Source organism: Ursus arctos, unplaced genomic scaffold (assembly GCF_023065955.2).
Source record: "Ursus arctos isolate Adak ecotype North America unplaced genomic scaffold, UrsArc2.0 scaffold_2, whole genome shotgun sequence".
Lineage (NCBI taxonomy): Eukaryota > Metazoa > Chordata > Mammalia > Carnivora > Ursidae > Ursus > Ursus arctos.
In genome coordinates, this window is record NW_026622874.1 from 26,144,174 (window position 1) to 26,163,689 (window position 19,516).

Consider the following 19,516-nt stretch of genomic DNA (forward strand, 5'->3'; position numbering starts at 1 on the left):
CCACCAAGCAAAGAACACGAATTTACTGTAGCAGAAAGCAGCTAACTTCCCAGGTACATGGCGAACCATCTTTTCCTGTAGTTCAGCAGAATAAAACCAGGACATAATTTAATTTAGCATAACTTTGGTTCCGCTATGCATAATTTTTTTTCCTGGATAGATTAGTAATGTTCAAGCCAATTAATATTTTAAAATATCCTAGAAAACCTTTTCCTGAAGGTTCATTTCTGGTCATGACACAACAAGTATTTCAAAATAATTGTTGCTTTTTTTTTTCCTAACGTTTACTGGGATTGGAATTCAATTTACTTCATCCCTGGTTGAAACTCTCTGATTTGTTATTTTTATTGTACATAGTATTTTAAAAATTGAGTCTCCTCTGTGTTCTCAAGCTGGAAACTAGTTCAGTTGGAGTGGTCATAAAGCAGTGGGTAACTAAAGACATTTGTCTGAGTTAGGAGTAGTTACTTTTTGTCCCCTTTACCACTTGAATCTTCTAGACTGTTTATAGATTGCCTTTCTATTCTTACCTCATTCTCAGTTCTCAAGAAGATAATTCTTCCTATCTTCAGGCCACCTCTGTAGGTGTATGTCTACACATAAAAACATACCTAGCCCCATTTTCCTATATCCCTAAAACATTGCAAAAGGAAATTTGTTTTCTTTTTTCTTTCCTGAAGATATTGTGATCAGAAAAACACTAGGGACTATTTTTTATTCATGACTCCCATTTGCTTTGCTCTCCGCCAGCTAATCTAAGAGGCCCTGATTGCCTTCACAGTGGCTTTGATACACGCTAGTGAAAAATGAAGACTAAAAAGAGAATCATGCAAATAACCATTAGAGAGGAGACAAAGAAAAATACCTGAATCGTTGTTATCTTCAGAATGCTTGCAGGAGTCTACTCGATCAGTGTTTTCAACTCTTGGGGAGTTCCAGACACTTTGAAGAACTATGAACCTCTTCCCTAGAATACAGTGTTATGCATGGAATTTTGAAAAGTTCATAGATCTGAAGCCCATCTATGGACTGACTCCCCAGGGGTCTGTGGATCCCACTGAAAACCCTTTTTCCTGACTCCTTGTTACAGTGTTTCAAGAAAGAGAAATCTTTGTTGACTGACCCTATTTTCATAGTTTCAAGTGCTCCTACCAAGTGATATGGGGTGTCACCATGCCTACCTGAAAGAATGAGAGAAGCAGTTGTTTTTTTTTTTTTTTTGAACCACCGACCACAATTTCAACGGTATCCTGCAGTTTATCACCGATCACCACATGGGGAAATTTTTAAAGAGAGATTGGCCAAAAAGCTGGTCTCTGACATCTTTGCCCTCTGATTCTGCTGCCGGACAGAAATGAACCCAGGTGTTCAGTTCTGTATGACTAGTGATGTCTTTTCATATGCATTTAGCTTTTTTGACTTTTCAGAGTTCTTTCATGGGCATTATTCAATCTGTCATGGGCATTATTCAATCTGTCACTCCATAGGAATCCTATCAAGTAGGCAGCACGGGTGTTCATTAAGGCCACTTAAACAAGAATGAATTGAAGATCCACGCAGGTTACTTAAATTGCCCAAGATCACAGAGGTGTGAGTAGTAGAGCCACAGTTAGGACCAAGTCTACTGACTCTCAGTCCTGTCTATTAGACCACAAAACACTTGTACAGTTTTGAAGCTCTTCTCCATTCAATCCACAGAGATTTTTTCAGAGCCTGCTGAATGACAGACACTGTTCCAGGCCACTGTCGTTCCCTCTTCCCGTTGTCATGGATATTTAGAATTACATGATGTTATTTCCAGATATTGCATGAGGTATCTTGAAAAGTCTCATAGAAATTCATAAATTACTTACGAAAAACGAAATCTTTTAAACCTACTCTAACTATGTCTCAAATAAAGATGTAAGAAGTCAGCCAATTGGCCACATCTTGTTATCTCTTAGGCTCGTCAGGTAGAAGGATAGCAACCAAAGTATAATATCTGGAATTGTATCTATTATATCCTTTTTTTTTAACGTTTCAGCATTTTCCAGCTAAAAGGTTGCTATAATCAAGTGAACCTTTCTATTAAATAGGTATTTCTTCGCTTCCTGCCAGGTTTAACTGCTTGGCTATGGGTTATTATTCCGTGTACAGTACGGCATCTCCGAGGGTTAATGAGCAATGTGCATGATTATAGCAGAGCTGAGCTTGAGTTGCAGAAGGGGTCAGTGCCCAGGCTAATACATGCTTCAGTTGAACATGAAGACTTTCAATTGTTTATTTAACATTTAACAGCTGAAGCCTGAAAGCTTTCATCAGACTTCAAGTCCCCCAGAAATCCCCTTCATAAATAAATGTTTATCACAGAATAGGTATGTAACCCACCAACTACAATATAGTAATAAACATATTGAGTTTAAATATTTGTGCATGAGTCTCAAATCCCAAATCCTAAGGTATTTTGGATTAAATGTTTCAAGAGTAGTTACCATATTGTATTTGATCCATTCTAAGGCACACTTTTTTTTGGTTGGTGACACATAAACTAATGTGTCTTATAATCGATACGTCTTAACTTCAAGGATGTAGCAGTAATTATACCTTTTGTACAAGACTCTGCACGAGCATCTTAATTGAACCTCAGAATAATTGTAAAAGTAGAAATAATTGGTATTTTCTCTGTTTTGCAAATGAGGGAATTAAAACTCAGAACTGTCAGGGAAACTGTCCGAGGTTCTATAAATAGAAATAGTAAGCGTGCTCATCTTTTTATGGGCTTTATTATAGGTAAAGCACTTCAATCTACATGATCTTATTTTTTTTTTTCAGAATCAGGGTGATTATCCAAGCTTCGCGATACCAAGTCAAAAAGTTTTCCCTGCACCACATTATCAGGATAAGCTACAGTGGAAACAAAAGCAGCCATACTCAAAGGTACATTAATAATCGAGCCTCTTCATGGATTTTATATATACACATTGGACTTTGTCCTAGGGCATAAAAAGCTTTCAGTGCAATCTGTTGTAATCATGTGATTTGAAAATTACGGTCATTATTGGAGCTTTGCCATAAGCATCTGTAGTATCCTTCGTCAGAGAGATTTGGGGCCAAAGTATAGTGCTTATCAGACCGATAATAATAATCACCTTCCTTGTCGTACTCATCACCGGTTTAGCATGCACCAGCGATGGTCCATTTTTCAAATATGCATTAATTGGTGTTACACTGAAGCATTGAACAGCAAAAGCTATCTAACCTCATCTTCATTCACTTGTCCTTAAAATATTCTTGTCACGCTCCTCCCTGGAAAGCAGAACTTAATGGTTTGTTCACCAGTAGTTACTGGAAATTTGTGGCTTTTTATTTCTTACTATTTTTATTTTTACATATAAATTCTTCAAAACTTTCTTTCCTGTGTTTTGTCATATCACTTTTCTTGGCACAATTATAAATGTCGTTATCTTACATTTTTTACTGTCTCTTCTTTGGGGATTCATGTACTGAAGTCACTTCTGAAGGTGTGTCCCGTCCTCCAGCAACAGGAAACCTCCAGGCCCCAAAAGCTAGATGGGGTTAGTCGTAAGGTGCGTGCTAGTTTGTGCTCAAGACAGAAGCTTCCTTTCTGATATTCTTCCTACATGGTCTTAGAAGGAACGAACGCAAGTTTGCAATAGAACTCTGAGGTTAAAGGCCAGATGGGAAACATCCCAGGAGCTGCCCCTCGTCACATTCGTTTGCCTCGCGGTGGAGCTCACTGCCCCCAGTGTGGGCGTCTCTGATCAGTGGGGAAATGCCCTGTCGGACCTGGGGCTCCTGCCTGCGGCGGGTGTGAGAGCGTTAGGACTGGAGCACGGCCTCCCTCGGGGCCGCGCGAGGCAGCAGCAACGAATTCATCACCTACACTGCAGCCAGGATTTATTTGTCCTCTCACTTGTGTAGCAATCCTGGTTTCCATTTTCATATTTAGAAGGTAAGTTCAGTTGATGGACACTTTGTGTAATAAAAAGCTCTTTCAAAGTACGTGCGCGCACACACAGGCTAGAGAGTGGCACCGCCGATGCCCGTGGCTTTCACGGAGTACATCTGTGGGGCCGGAGCTTAGGCCTGGATATGTTTATAGCACTTTAGCTCCGTTTCTGAGTTTGGAACCCTTCCAAAAAAAGAAGAGAGAGACATATATTATTGTTTATAATCTGCTTTATTCCGCCAAACCTTAACTGAACAGACCTGTGGATTGCTGTTTAAATCCCTCAGTGCCTTTAACTACTGACACAGAAAGTGGTTAATGTGCATGCTAAACGAAGCTTGGCATCCACTCCAGGAAATCACTTTAATTGAGGAGCATTAAATGTTAAAATGATTCTAAAAAAAGAATAAAGCCAGCACACATATTGAGTCTAAAAGTCCTGGCCCATCAGTAATAAAGATTCCTGGTCACCATATCCCTCTAGCCTGGGTGAGCTTAAGCCGTGCAGTTGACAGGTGTCGAAAAAGTGACTTTCAGTTCCCTAGGTCACTATCTGCAGTCCGCCCAGGAGCTGGCCAGCAGGCAGCCAACCTTCAAGGGCTCCACTTTAGAGGAGGGGAGGGAGCTGTCAACTTTATAGATGTTTGTTTTTCTGGAATAATAAGCTGGTCCCAGGTGACTAAAATATGAGATTTAACCCCAAAGTCCTTGCCTGGGTTTTCCGTTGCTATGCTGAAGCCATCTGTTGAAACCTATTTACCATTTTAATGACCTTTTTAAAAAAAAAACTGCTTATTTCCAGCTCTAAGTGTGTGCCAAGACCACTTTTTTTGGGTCTGTATTTTATCTTTCAGGAAGTAATTCCCAGCCTTTCCAAAATCCCCAAACCCCTCCCAACCAACCGGAGATCCTGGTCCAGGGTTGGCAGCAAATGAGAGAAAGACAAACCTTAAAAACAAAAACAAAACTTTCCCCAGCTCCAGAGACAGCCCAGCCTGTATCAGGCTTGAAAATTCCGGCTGGTTCGGTGGTCTGCCCAACAACCAGAAGAACGAATAAAGCACGTGGGTACCTTTTCCTCTGAGGAGCCCCCTTCAGGAAAGGAAGAATGTGTATCCTGTCAGGGGTGTCCTGTGCCTTGTTCGTTTAATTACAGAATAACATACCAGTTAATAGCATAGCAGAGACCAGGGTTTGTGCTCAACGGGGCAGATGGCAAAAGGAAAAATCACCAAAGGAAAGGGTTCTAAAGGAAGATCCTGAAGTCACACTGGACAAGAACGACAGAAGAAAACAAACGCAGAATCATACGGGGACGGGTGTTAATGCAAAGGCCCACGCCCACTTTCTCCGGAAGGGTGCCGTCCACGCTCCGAGGGCCGGAGTGGATCATCTAGAAGATTTGTGTGTAACAGTTTGGATGGCTTAGTTTTATTACTCCTTTTTAAATATAATTTAAAATTATTTCCTTTTCTTAATGACCTGGCCCCATTTTAGAAACACTGCGGTTTTGCTCCAGCAGCAGTGGCCACCGCCTTCTTCCCCGAGGCCACCAAACCGCACTCCGCAGCCCAGCAAGCACCCCGCCCTCCTTCGCTCGCCATCCCCCGCCCCGCGGGCAGAGGACAGTATGAAGACCGCGCCAGGAGTTCCAAATGATGAAACTGAAACAGGCTTCTTCTAAAGAGGTATAGACCGTAAAGGACAATTTTGAAACTGCCTCAAATAGCAAATCTAAGGAAATACATTCAGATGGGTTAAGGATCACCTCTCGTGATTTTACTTCTAGTTTGGCAATCAGCGAAAGTTTACAACACAATAATTAGCCTTTGATCTCTTACTATCCTTTTCTGATTTTAGCTGAGTCCAATCCTACGCCCAAGGAGAAAGAAAGAAAAGCAGTGAAAACACGAATGTTGAGCCTTCATTCGCCCTCTTGAGTTTGTGTCTGACTTTAGTCTGGCCGGGGATTTCTCTCCTATATTCTTCTTGCAGCTTTTTGAAAAGCCACTGTCAGAAAATCACACTGCGCAGGAGCTGGTTCCTAGTGACCAAGCCAAAGGGAAGAAAAAAAAAAAAAATTAGAGAATCAGATCCTCCGCTTCCTTTGTGAGCTGAGAACGCATCTCGTAATTCCAAAAAGTTACAGATTGGCATCGTGGTGGCAGCTGTGCACGCAGAGCACAGAGCGGAGATGGATTGTCAGCCTGATATCCTCGAAACGGTTGCCAGCCTCCTGAGAGCAAAGGCTCCGTGTAGACCGGCTGACGACGAGGGGTTTGAGGGTGGAAGACTCGAGACGTGCTGTGTAGTGCGCACACTAGCCGAATTCTCGGGGCCCGTCACTAGTGCCTCGGGAATGCTCAGATGTACTCATCTGAGAGCATCTGAGAGCAGCAGAGCCCTTCACAGCCGCTTTGCGACTCTCCCTCTCAACCACCCAAGGGACTGGGCTAGTGGAGGAAACAAGTCCTCGTGTCCAGCACCTGCTGCCATCCTCCACCAGCACCCCCACTCCCACGTGATGCCCTTATCTTCACCCATCCTGGCCGCCTTCCTCAGCCTAATTCCCTCTCCTGATGGCAGAGATTTGGGTCTTCACTAAAAGACCTTCAAGCCCCCCAAGGATCTCGCTGTATGTCTGCCCGGGAGGCAGTGTCTTTCCTGGGTGACGGTGTGGACCGTGGGGCACAGCACGCGTCCAGGGGTTACGGAGAGTCAGGACAAGCTGGTGGCAGCACTGGACTGCGGACGCAGGAGTCCAGAGCCCAGCCCCCCTCCCTTGCCCCCAAGCAAGCTGTACTTGTGGGCAGTGCTGCTCACAAAATAGGATGACAGAAGCTGACGCTCCCTCTGTCTAAGGAGTCTTGAACTACCTCCCCGAGGGCCGCGGGAGAGCGAGGATCTACCACATGGCTGAGTTTGCTGTGCCCATTCTCCCTCGGCGGACTCCATCAGCACTTGGCTAGTAGAACTCTCTGCGGTGGTTGAAGGGCTTGTGTCTGTGGGTCCAAATACAGTAGCTCCCGGCCACCCGCAGTACTGAGCGCTTGAAACAGAGCCCGCATGAGGAGCGAAACTTGCAGTTTTATTGAATATGAACCGTTTAAAGGGAAATAGCCACGTGTGACTAGTAGCTGCCATATGGGGCAGTGCACCTCTGTTTGGGATCTTCTCTTCAAATAAAACCAATCACTAATGGAAAAAGCACTCTGAGTTTTTCCTAGATGGAAGCCCAGCTCGAAAGAAATCGGAGGACTGTGAGTTTTGTTGATGAAAGAAGCCGTGTTGCTTTTCCCACCCCCGCTAACCTTCGGGTTCCACACGCCGCTAACACCCCTTGCAGAGAAGAAAGCCGAATGAAGGTTTTTCTAGAAGAGCTCATCGAGGAGCCCTGATGACTCTGCGAAGGTGTTTCTATCCCTCGGTCCACCTCTCACCCAGATACAGATGTTTGCACATACTTCTTCTAGGGAGAACATGTTTAAGTGGGAAGGACTTCTCAAATGCAGCAGGACAAACAGTAACCAAGATTATGTGGTCAGTGGGTTTTCCCTGCCCATCCCCCAAGTTTAGGAGCAGAGGATTGGGTCCCAGGAAATTGCTGCCAGAAAACCAGAGCACTTCCTCTAATCGAACCTTTATTGAGCACTTGTGGTATTCATGCTGTAAGTCGTTCTGGCATTCGGATTGTATTTTGGGTTTCCTTCCAGTAGTGAAAGGACCCCATGTCAGCTCAGCTTTTTGTCCTAATTATATCAAGAGAAAAAACGTCCAGAGAACGAAAATGAAAAGCAAGACACATCCGCTTCTAAAGAATTTCCATATTTATTTGACATAATTTTACCATACACGTCTCATGCCAACACACAGGAGGCACATACAAACGAACGCACCAGCTTCTGTGTTCCAAAGTCACATGGCAATAAATAGGGATGGGTGGGTCCTTTTTTTTAATTTTTTTATTTTTTCCAGGAAATGAGACTTCATGTTTCTTTTGAACTGTACAAAATTTACACTGCCAAGGGTGAGGGCAACGATCCAGAGCTTAGGGGATCTGGGGCTTTGAGGTCTGAATGCAAGTTCAGAGCAGCTTCTGGGTCCCTGCAGCCCTGAACCCACGTGTTTGGCTGAACACAGTCCTCAAGTGGGGAAGTACAAATGGTTCCTGTCTCTAGGTGGGCAGCAGACGAGAGTGGGGGTGTCCTTCTCTGTCCACCTGTGCTCTGCCTCCCTAAGGAAAGGAATGCTTGGCACACCTCCCAGACCTGCAGCTGCCTCCTCACCAGAGCTCGCAGCATGAAACTGTGCTTTCCGTGGGGTCCTACCAAGCAGTGTGTGGGTGGGATGGCTTTGCCGTGCTCTCTCTTTTTGGCTCCAGTCACCGTGTTAGAGCAATTGGAGCAACTACTGCAAAAAGGGCCAACGGACCAATCCAAGAAAGAGAGAGCCAGTGATGTGCTTTTTTATTTAGCTTTCAGCACGCCCAGAGCCCGTCAGCAGCAGCCAATAAAACAAAACTCATTTCCGCTTAATTGAATTTTTCTTCATCTCACGGTTTCCAATTTTTAAAGTGCAATGTTTAAAAATGAGCCTCCTCAGTCCTTCCAGCCCCTGCTGGCTGAGGAGGTATGGTCATTATTTCCGTGGTTATGACCGAGTTGTCAGTCGTGGTGCATGGGAGGGGTCACATGGGAGCGTGGGGGCCAGACGTGCCCTGTCAGAGGGCTTCTGCTCAGCTGAAGCCTTAGAGCCCCTCCTGCCAGGAGGCAGTTATCTCACGATAACCAGCTTGAGCTTCACAGCCATTAATGTCTTTTGTTCTACAGACTTCTCACACTTTTTGCAATGTGAACTTCATTATGAAGATCTAATGGCCCCAGTGATCTTACTAGATTTCGTGTTTTACGCTGGCGAAAAAACAAAAACAAAAAGACCAAGTTTTAAAGACACCCCACAATGCTTTTCTTACATCTTGTTCTCTTTCCCTAATGTTTCACTGTACTCGTTCGCAGGAGTCATGTTAGCTGATTTTCATTTTATAGTCATAACTACCAGATGGGGCAGGAAAGAGAAAGCGCGAAGATGGAGAGGGGTTGGCCTCGAGTTGCACAGCAAGTCCCTGCAAGGAGCCAGGCTCCCCAGCAATGTGATTTACCTAGAGGGCAGCTTAGCCCTTGGATTTGGTATTTCCTCTATGCTTTTCTTCTCGGCAAATGTAGATTCTTCCGTAGCCACTCAGGTCCCATTTTTGCTCATACCAGTTACCCCTGGAAACTTGGGGGCGGGGTGTTTTTCTTTCTGCCTTTAATTTGCTCCTGGATTCAGAAGCCACCTACCCTAAGGTCTACCAGCCAGGCGCTGCAGATAAGGGTTGCTAGTTCATTGCCCTCCTAGAGCCAAAGACAGACCCAAATATTGTAAATGCCTCTAGAAGTTCTCATTTCATTTTGATAATTCATCCCTATCGTTTTAGTAAGGAGGAAACCACTCCCACGGAGCACCTTGTACCTCAGTACTAGACTAGTACTGTCATATTAGAGTATCACCATAATGAGCGCTAGACGAGTGCCTTTACGAGACCCTCAAGGTGATGCTCTATTCTTCTCCCTCTCTGAGCCGCAGAAGAGCCAAGGAATAGTCTTGGCATGTGATGGCTCCCTGGTGGCCCTGGCCCACCCGTACGCTAACCTCACTTGCAAGGAGACCCACTTCCAATCTGAGGCCTCTGGTGGCTCCTCTTCTAGATGAGACACCAGTGCTTGCTGCTTTCTGGGGAGGTGGCCCCAGGGAACTCGTTCAGGCCACTCCAGCTTTCTGGCCAGTGCTCTCGAAAGGGCTCTTCAAGGCAGCCGACCCCACCACAACCGCAGGCTGCTAGCACCGTCGGCTGCACGGCTCGCTGTGCGGCGGGAGACTTAGGCTAGTAGCGGGAACGCGGACAGCCTCCCGTTCTCCCACCGCTGAATCGGGAGTGAGCACGAGGAAGTCACATACAAGACCAAAACCAGGTCAACTTCAGCTGATCTTAAAAAACCAGTGGCACACAGAGAGGGGGCCTGTCTCTCTAAAGAGTCTGCCCTCCCGGCACTGTACGCATGACAAATGTGAAGTGCCTCTGACGTCTCATGAGTCACTAGGCCAAATAGTCAAGCCGAGATAGCGGTCTGCGTGGGACAGTGTGTCACTGGTTCACGGCCCGACACTGTCTTTCTCCTGCGTCCTGCAAGCAGCCTGCAAAGACTAGTGTGTGGAAGAAGCTGTCCTCCAAAAGGACAGTTGTGTCTTCCTTTCCCTCACACGGCTTATCTTGCATGTGTGTCCCCGCTCCCACTCCCAGCGTCCCCACTACTGGCGAATTCCCAGGAGCAACCTGACACCCCCCCCCCCCCACCGGGAGCCTGAAGAAGTCTACGTTTGTAGACTCTGCAAGCAAAAATCACAGCAGCGGCAGCACACCAAAAATAATGGGACAATCCGAACGGATCGGAGCAAAGGTGATCCCAGGAATTCACTGACTACCTCTTTTCGAGAAGCTTGACTGACCTCAGTTTAGTCCTGGAAAGGAGTCTCCAGTACATGCAGCAGCCAAAAGAAGTGTTTTATGTCTTCCTTTAGCCTGCCCGCCGTGTGCCTGAATCCCGTGGTCCTCAAAAGGTGACGGAGCGCTCACAGAAGGAAGGGTGCCCCGTCACTTCGTGTGAGAGAAAGGCAATGCCTTCTCACCCTTCCCTGCTCTCTTGTTTAAGAAAATGGAGGCTGAACCACCATCTCCCAAGGGGACCGGACTGACGCCCCCCGCGCCCCCGCAGCGTGCCCGGGGTACTTCCCGACCCGCCGAGGTGCGGTAAGGTAGGAGCTGCGGCACCACTCGCTCACCCCGGCGGTTCCCCGCGTGGGGCCTGCAGACCGCGGGGCAGGGCTGGGGGCGGGGGCAGCTCAACGAGCCCCTGCCGCAGGCCTCAGGCTGCGTGAGGCGTCAGAGCAAACCTGCAAGCTGACGGTCGTCGCCGCCGCTGGCTGCAGAGCTCGGCCTTACGGAGCGCAGGCCGGGGACGCCACAGGGCCAGGCCGAGCCCAGGCAGCAGCCCAGGGAGATGCGGCCCAAGAACCACTTGGGACCCTTTGGACGCTCCCTAGTGATTCCTCCCAACCAAGACAGGCCAAAAAGCATGACTAGTTCTTGGAAGATTCCAGAACTGTCCAATTGAGTCAGCTAGCACAGAGAAAGCTCTCGTTTTTCAAGGGCTGGGGCGGGCTGACTGCCGGTGGGGTGGGCTCGCAAGCTCAGGTACGCCAGCGCCTGCCAAGCAGACTCCAGGCCGCCTCGGCCTGCGGGATGGGGAGCTCTGCGACGCACGTCTGCCGACGGCTAAGCGGACGGCACGTCTAAAATCCACATGCGCCTGCACGCTTGCACTGATTGTCGTTCTGTCCTGTCCGTATTTTAGCTTTGATCACCTTGTAACCCACAGCCTGTCTTGTGGAATAAATGGTACGAGCAAATTAAAAAGGCACAGTGTGCACCGAGGGGACTCGTCGGGCAGTCGCTGTGATGGTCCAGGGCTACTCAGCTCCAGCCTGAGTCACCTGCAAGGAAAACCACTTCTTGCCATCAGGGATTCAGTGATAGGGACGGGATTTCTAAAAAACCCAAACTGACAAATATTGTCTGGCTTGTATTTCTGGGCAGGGAAGAAGTCATATTTTTCACAGCAAAAAAAAAAAAAAAAAAAAAAGAAGAAGAAGAAGAAGAAGAATGGGACATTTTCAATATCAAACGGTGGCCATCAAAGTTTTCACTGACCTTTAATAAGTGACCTTTTATTTTCAAAATTCGAGTTCAATAGGGTGGTCCAGAGATCACTTTTACTATACTCAAGGGCCATGACGCCTCTACCCCAGCAACCTCAGTTCTGGTGAGAGCAGTGGTAGTGGTTCGGGAGGCATCTCATGGGACACACCAGTCGGAGCAGAGTTCCCAAAGGCCAAGGTGGCCTGACGGTCCCCTCGTGCTACCAAGCACCGAGCAGCCAAAGCCTGTAAGCAGGACGGGGGTAGGAAGCCACCAAGCAGCACCCTAGCGCTCCAGGCTCTGCACCCCTGTGCTGTGTTCTGAGAGGAGGCTGCCTTCCCGCTACTTCCCCAGGATAACAGGGCCCTCGTGTGGTCTGGTCTCTCGCCCGCCTAGGGATCAGCGGAGGACTTCCATTGAAAATAATGGAAATTCACATTGGCGCACTTTTGATCCTTAAAAGGCAAGTCTCTTTTGATCCTTGAAGATATTCTCTCAAGCCAGGATGGGTAGGGTGGGGAGGAGAGATGTTTAAAAAGGAGGATGATCCATTTCATCGAGCCAAGAGGCTGGGCTCGTTGGAAAGTCGGGATAGCCTACACTGCTTCCCGTGGAGATGTCAGAGGTGGGTCCCCCAGCCATGGCTCTCAGCGTCTGGCTCACTCCCTGCCCTGCATGCGCAATGATGCCCAAATTACTGTCCACTGTGTAATCCAGCCCATTGAGCAAAGGAGCGTGGGATGGCAGGGACGATATGGAGGAGGGAGACTGGGGGATTCCATAGGGGCTCCCATCCCTCAAGTCCTGATAGGATTGTCCTGTCCCGTCCATGGAGAAGCTCCCATTCATTAACTGTCCGCCTGTAACGTCCCCCACGTTGCCATAAATCCTATTGGTGTGGCCAAGTTCTGAGAGAATTTGCTCCTCTGTGGACAAAAGAACGAGATTTGTTGTCAGCCGCCAGGACTCCAGTGGTCCCTGTTCTTCACAACCTAGGAATACACATGACCAAGAAAGAAGCCCAAGGATGGCAGCTGCCTCACTGCCATGCATGAGTCAGACGCCAACACTGTCAACCTGGCATCCAGAGACTGACCCACATCGAGGGGAAACACAGAAGAAACACCTGTGGAGACTGAAGGCAGATCCCAGAAGGCTGGACAAATGTCTGCTGAGTTTGTAGGTCCCGTGTGGCTCACGTACCAAGATGGCTACACTAAAGAATATGAATGCCTGCGGTTTGTGAGTCGTACGTTATCAGCCTCACAAATGGAAACCACGTGCTGACAAGATTTAATCTGAAAGCTTTCAGGCTGAGAAAAGTGCTTGGTTTCGTTGGTTGGGAAAGAAGCTGGCCCACGTGGTAAGGGCAGCTGAGGGCCGCTCTTAGGCATATATACAAAATCCTTCTGGTCTACCTGGAAAAGCAGTTCAATATCGAAGGACTTGGTTTCTCTCTCAATCGAATAAGCTCTTCACTGGGGACAAAGCATTGACTTGACTAAGGCAAATGGACCTTCTTGTTTCTTGAAGAATTTCATTAAGGGTTTCTAATGGAGCCTGTGCTACCTAGAAGCATGTATCTCCCCAAAAGAGGCGAGAGGTTTTAGTCTTAAGAAATAAAGAGTTCTATAATTACCCAGACAGACCCATGACATGTCAACCTGGGGTCCCACCTGCACCCAACAGAAAAGAGCTACAACGCAAGACGCAACGATCCTGCATGTTCCAGACGTTGTGGGCAGCTCAGATCAGGTTCAATGGCTTTCTTAACTCCACCAACAGGGCTGGAAGGTGAGCATAGGCTCTTGAGCCCTTCCCAGGGTCCACAGGACAGACCTCCTGAGTGGGCGACAGTCCTCTCAGGGCATTGTGCTCTGGCCGGCAGCTGGGTCCAGCCTCTGCCCCGTGAACTTCCTTCTCTATTCCCACCCTGGGCCAGTGCATCAGCTCCTATTGAGTCTCCCCAGACTAGACTTCAACACCCATTCCTTCTGACAGCCTGCCCTAGGCCTGCGCCTCACCACTCCACCCTGCAAATGAAAAGGGGGAAGGAGAGCTCATGCTCTTTAAAGGGGGCAGAACGATGAAGGCTCAGCTCCACTGGAAAATGGCCGTTATCTGGTCTTTCGCCTACACCTGTCATTCCGTACGACCCTCTGTGGGGTCCACAGGCTCCCGGTGGGGACAGTCGTGTCTTCCAAGTGTTAAAACTGTGCTGAGCTTCACCCAAACACATCCACAGTCAGTGGTGTTCATTGAACCCCACAACACTGAGATGGGCAAGAATGTAGTTGTTCCCCGTTTACAGATGCAGAAACTGAGCCTCAAGAAAAGTGAATTGATCTGAGAAAGCCACAACTGGCCACCGGATTTCTGGGCCCCCCCGCCACTACTCTTTCTAGCCACCTACAACAGAGGACCTTCCACAGCTGAGGACTCAGTAAATGAGAATCGTTATGACTATTTGCAAACAACCTCGGGATCCAAAACATGCGGTGATTGGCCATTTTGCTGATGCGCAGATTCGAACGAAGCGCATGCGGCAGAGCTGTGTGCAGGGGACAGGATGAAGTGAGCGGCGGGGGAAGGGACTTCCGAAGGGGGGCCTGTCCCATCCTGCGTGCACTCACAGCAGTGACTTCCCAGGGCAAAGGGCCTCCTGAGCGCGTCCTCCCCACCACCGGGAGAGGAGGGAGAGGTTACTCCAGGGGATCACGGAAGGGAGGCCAGCACCCCTGCAAGGGAGGGAAATGCAGGAGGGGGGCTGAGGGCAGGGGCCGAGACACAGCTGTCTGTTCCCAGCTGCACTGGCGGTGAGAGAGCCCCAGGCAGCAGGAAAGGAGGGGAGGCCTTGGGGCCCACGGTCCTGGGGAAGCCAGCTTCCACATTTCTGCAGCAGAGCTCTCGTTTCCTACTCCTTGTCCCATCTGAAGGGCCACTGCCACCCCCCACCCTTTACTACAAGTCACTGGGAAGAGCCTGGCTTCAGGAAGCAGTTGTCAAGGCCTCGAGAAAGGTCCCTCCTGCAGGTCAAGAATTACTGCTTCCAAGGGGCCTTTCCTAAGGCCTCGGCCTCGCCCCTCCAGCCCTGCTCACCTCGGAAGCTCAGCTCACTGTCACTGACCCCACAGTCCTCCGCAGAGCTCTCCTTCTCCTGCTTGCTGCCGCCCCGGCTCCGCTTAACACTCTTATAGAACTGCCCCCAGCGATGCCGCCCCGCGTCCTTCTTCAGGCGCTTCTCCTTGGCCCTTCGGTTCTGAAACCAAACCTGCCGCACGAGCAGAAGGGACCCACTCAGGGAGCGTCTGCCGCAAACCCAAGGCCCCCAGGGTCCCCAGGACAGGTAGCTGGAGACGGGCAAGACTCGTCGGGCGAGGTCAGGGCCAGGACTGTGATGTGCCCGCTAGTCTCTGCTCCCGGAAGCTCGCCCCCCTTAACGGCCGGAGCTCAGCTCCCCGGTGCGCTCCCTGAGCCTCCCTCTTGCAAGCGAAGAGGCCACGGAACCACACACCCGCCCAGGCCACCCCCTCCCTACCCCGGCCCAGCAGGAGGGCGCAGGCCTGGGACCCCCAGACGGCTCACCTGTACGACCCTCATGTCCAGGCCGGTCTCCGAGGAAAGCTGCTCCCTCACGTGCCGGGCGGGCTTGGGGGAGTTCTTGTAGGCGTTCTTTAACGTCTCCAGCTGCTTGGCTGTGATGGTGGTTCTGGGCCGCTTGGCCCCGGCCTCGGAGTCATCTGCAGTGTAGACCACCCCTTACTGGCCTCCGCCTGCCCAAAGCAGCTGGGCCCCATCCCCCTTCCTCCTCTCTTGCGGTCTCGCCCACCATGGGCAGAGCCATGGGAAGGAATGGTGAACGACCCGCCGGAGCCCACTCCTCACCCCAGGCCTTCCCGAGTCACGGAAAAGTGAGGACAACAGTCCTTCCTCAGCTCCCCGCCCCTCTCCGTGCCCCCAGCCCCGCCACACGGGGGCTCCCGCCCCACTGAGGGTGTACAATTCCACGTGCTTCCCCGTCATGGCAGAGGCTCTGGTTGGACATCCTGGGTTGTGAAGGCGCATGAGCCAGGATGAGCGATGTGAGTTCTGGGCTGTGCCCAGACACCTCTGCCCCTCCTCCCCTCGGAGCCTCCCTTTTCCCAGGTCCCTTCGCAGTGGCCTCCCTGAGCTCAGCAGGGGTGACCTGCTCATTGGCCAGTCATCTAAGCATCCGATTACGGGTCAGAACCCACTAGTGGTTTGTATTGTCAATTGAGTGGATCAAAAATTTGGGGCGGAATATGATGCATGGGATGGAATGGGAGAGAGGAGGGCAAGCATGGTTCACAGGACTTGCTTAGTGTTCGTGGTATGAATATATGTGTGCTGAGTTGAAAATGAGTTTCTTACTTGGGGTCATAGTCAAAATTTTTTGAAAACCACTGGTCTGAAGAGTGTTCAGGACAACACACTGACCGATCCACAGTCTTCGGTGGATTCTGAGCATCGAGCTAATAAGCCTGCTGTTCCCGTCGTCAGAGGTTGGTTTGTTCAGCCCAGAGCAGGGCGCCTATGCGCAGTCAGGAGCACACAGCCAAGAGCGGACGGTTTGTCCCTCTCCCGGCGCTAGACCTCTGCCCGTTCTCTGCAGGGCACCCGAGTCCACAAACCGCCATCGCTCCAGGCCTGGCTCTCTGGGTCTTCTGTGTTCCCTCCCCCGGGCCCTTTAAAATGTCTCTGTTACCTTCCTACCTTCCTTTCCATTCAAGAAAACCATCTCTTAGGATCAATAATAGCCAGTATTTGCTAAGCACCTACTATGTGCCTGGTGTGATCTGAGAACTTGATGTGCAAACAGTCCTCACGACAATTCTGAAAAGTGTTTCTTGCAGCCTGAAGACCTGGGTTCAACCTTCTTGCTGAGCAAGGGAGTGACGTGGGCCAGTACCCTCCCCACTCTGGAGCCTGGGGCACCTGCGCCTGCCCTGAGTGGGGCAGCATGCAGGCCCGAGTCCACTCGGCAGTCATGCATGCGGCCGGGGAGGATGAAGTCGCCAGTCCTCTCTCCTTGGGCTGTTTTCTGCTCCAGCAGAGCCATTATTGTCCTCAAACCCTTGCCACCCATCCCCTCCCTGGAGTCCTGATCCAAAGAGCAAGGCTTCCACAGCCGCCATGGCAGAGACTGAGGAAAACCTCCCAAGTTCTTTAAATTCTGTCATAAGGAATCCATCCCTTCTGCCCCTGTTTGTAGAGATGACAGCAGGACAGCATTTGATGCCAGTATGAAATAGTGCTCTATTAAAACATCTCTACGGTCTTCAGATCAAAAATTTGAAATAATGAAACCAGCAAAAGGATGTAATTCATCAAGAATTGTCTAATTTTTAAATAGGCCAGCCTGGTGATTTAGAAACTGTTTTCACCGTGGCCACTGGGATCTGCCCGTCATCGAGGGTGGGTGGCCCCTGGGTTCAGAACTGCTGCCTACGTGCACAGGACTTTCTTCTTGCGATTATGGGGACTATTATGCTGTTATTTTAACATTCGCTGTTATTATAATTTAAAATCTTTTTTATATCCTATAACAATGTCATCCAAGTATTCATTAAGTAGTGGTGGCAGTGCTCGTGCTGAAAAATGTACCCAAAAATCAATAACTTTGGTACGGAAGTTAAATGTGATAAAACGCTATGAAGAAGGCCAAGCGAGACCATGATATCCTAGGCTGTTAATTTAGGAGAGAGCATTCTGCAAGGTATTAGAGATAGTGCTGAGAAAATAAAAAGTAGCATTAAGGCAAAGATACACTTCACCGGTTATAGATTTATGTGCTTCCAGAATACATCCCCCCCTCCTACTTTTTACATTAATTCCTATGGGAAAATTAGTCTTAAAATACGTTCGTTTTGAATTATTCAGGGTCTCCTAGCACTTGTCCCTGGCGTAAAATGCAACCTCATTATATTGAAAATGCAAATATTCAGGGAGATGTAACAAATGAACAAAACCATTCGCACTAAGGTACAAATAGCTGATGTTCGGTCCTTTGTGTAGCCCAAGGGGAGGGAACTGTAAGCCTGAAAGAGGGTTTAGATCAGCAAGGAGGAATTAAAACTGAAAAAGAGTCAAATGTCCCAAAGCAGACAAAGGCCCCCTGCTGCATTAAGGGTCACCTGGATTCCACAGGATGGAGTAGGCCCTACCCCACCGACAGCCAGAGGCAGGAGGAACGGGTCAGGAATACTGTGTAACTTTCGGCTACTTGAAAACCTAAAGCAGATCTCACCCCCCTGTTGACACTCATCTTCCTCGTGGGTCTCACTCTCATTCAGCATCCGTTCTGGTGCTATCCTATGTAGACCTCAGGAACCGGCCCTATGTGGCAGGTGCTACTACCCCCCCACCCCCATACAGAACTGAGAAGCCAAGGCTCAACCAGTTACATAGCTGGCCAGGGGCCCCAAGTTAGTAACTGAGCAGAGATGTCCACCAGCCTCTGATGCCAAATCCAGTGTCCCCCAGATGTCTGGTGTGGCTCAAATAATCCTTGATAAAAGTGTTCACTCCACTGTCGTTCTTGCCTCCCCAGCTAGTCTCCCCCTCCTCTGGAATCGTCCCCAGCAGAGGTGGGTGCCAGGCCACGAATGCTCAGGGTCTGAACAAGGCCTCTGATGATGAGAAGCCGCCGCCGGCCTGGAGGGAGGTCACGCATTCTTAGTATCTCTGGGGGAGGGCATCAGAGCTCCAAAGGCAGCTTGGGCTCTCCCTGAGTCCCTCTGCTTTGATGGTTTATCCCTGACAAGATGCCCTAATCTTCTATGACGTCATGATTGACTCCAAAGCAGCAGCATTGAGGGAGTTCGAAGGAACCTGAGCAGATGAATACGTTAAGGCAAAGAGCTTGGGAAGGGGCTTGCCGAGGCCCCAGAAAGAGGGGAAAGGGGACTGAAGTCCTGTCCATCCCGAAAGGCCAGCGCTGCAGGGGTCCTGGGAGGAGAGAGTGGAAGCCTCTGACTCCGGCACCCCTGCAGTGCTGTCCTGCTCACCTCCCACCAAAGCCAAGCTTGGTGCCAGCTGCCTCACCAAACCGGCCCCTACGCCTATGCCTCCTCACCACCACAGAACCCTTAAACTGTGTTTATGCAGCCAAAAATAATAATAATAATAATTTCTCCATGTATGGATCAGATCTATGCAACACATGTGTGGGGGCCCAGGAAAGATCTAGAAGGGGATGCATGAAATGGTTGTTGCTTTTTTTTTTTTCATCAGGCCCAGAGCTGTGGGAGCTGCTGAGTTGATAAAAATTCTAGTCAAAGGCAAATGACCTTGGTGTTTTGTGAGTTTATGCATCTAAGATTCCCAGGTGGAGTTTGGCCAAACGCCCATCTGGAACCAGGGTGAAGGGCGCAGCACCTGGGGGCACAGCTATGAGTGAGGAGCTGGAGGGGGGCTCCAGGGGAGCAGGAGGGAACTTGGCCTTCCTGAGGGGTCGCAGCCCTGTCTAGGCCCAGGAAAGGCTCTGGGCTGCTCGGGAACCGGCACCGGAGGGCCAGAGCCACTAACCCTGGGGCCTGTAGAGGTCTCCACGCGGACCCTAGACAATAGGCCCGAGGGGGCTGGGGGAAGGGCAGGGTGGGCAGGAAGTTGTGCGGCTGACTGACTGGAGTCCCTCGGAGTGTGAAGACTGGCTCCTGCATCGGGGACTTCTGGAGACTTCCCGGGGTCCTCACCTCACAAGGAAGGGGGAGACCCTGCCCTGAGAAGGGAACGCAGTTAACTGAAGTATG

General features: G+C 49.6%; 1 protein-coding gene across 1 annotated transcript in view; it reads right to left on the reverse strand.

Annotated features, from left to right (window-relative positions):
* Positions 1-12,275: 12,275 nt before the first annotated feature.
* LHX4 (LIM homeobox 4) overlaps positions 12,276-19,516 on the reverse strand; it is a 39,570-nt gene continuing 32,329 nt past the window's right edge. Inside the window, exons 4-6 of the mRNA XM_026509157.3 lie at positions 15,330-15,484; positions 14,844-15,015; positions 12,276-12,670 (exon numbers count right to left, since the gene is read on the reverse strand). Coding sequence (XP_026364942.1) covers positions 12,276-12,670; positions 14,844-15,015; positions 15,330-15,484 — 722 coding nt within the window. The remainder of the gene's footprint in view (positions 12,671-14,843; positions 15,016-15,329; positions 15,485-19,516) is intronic.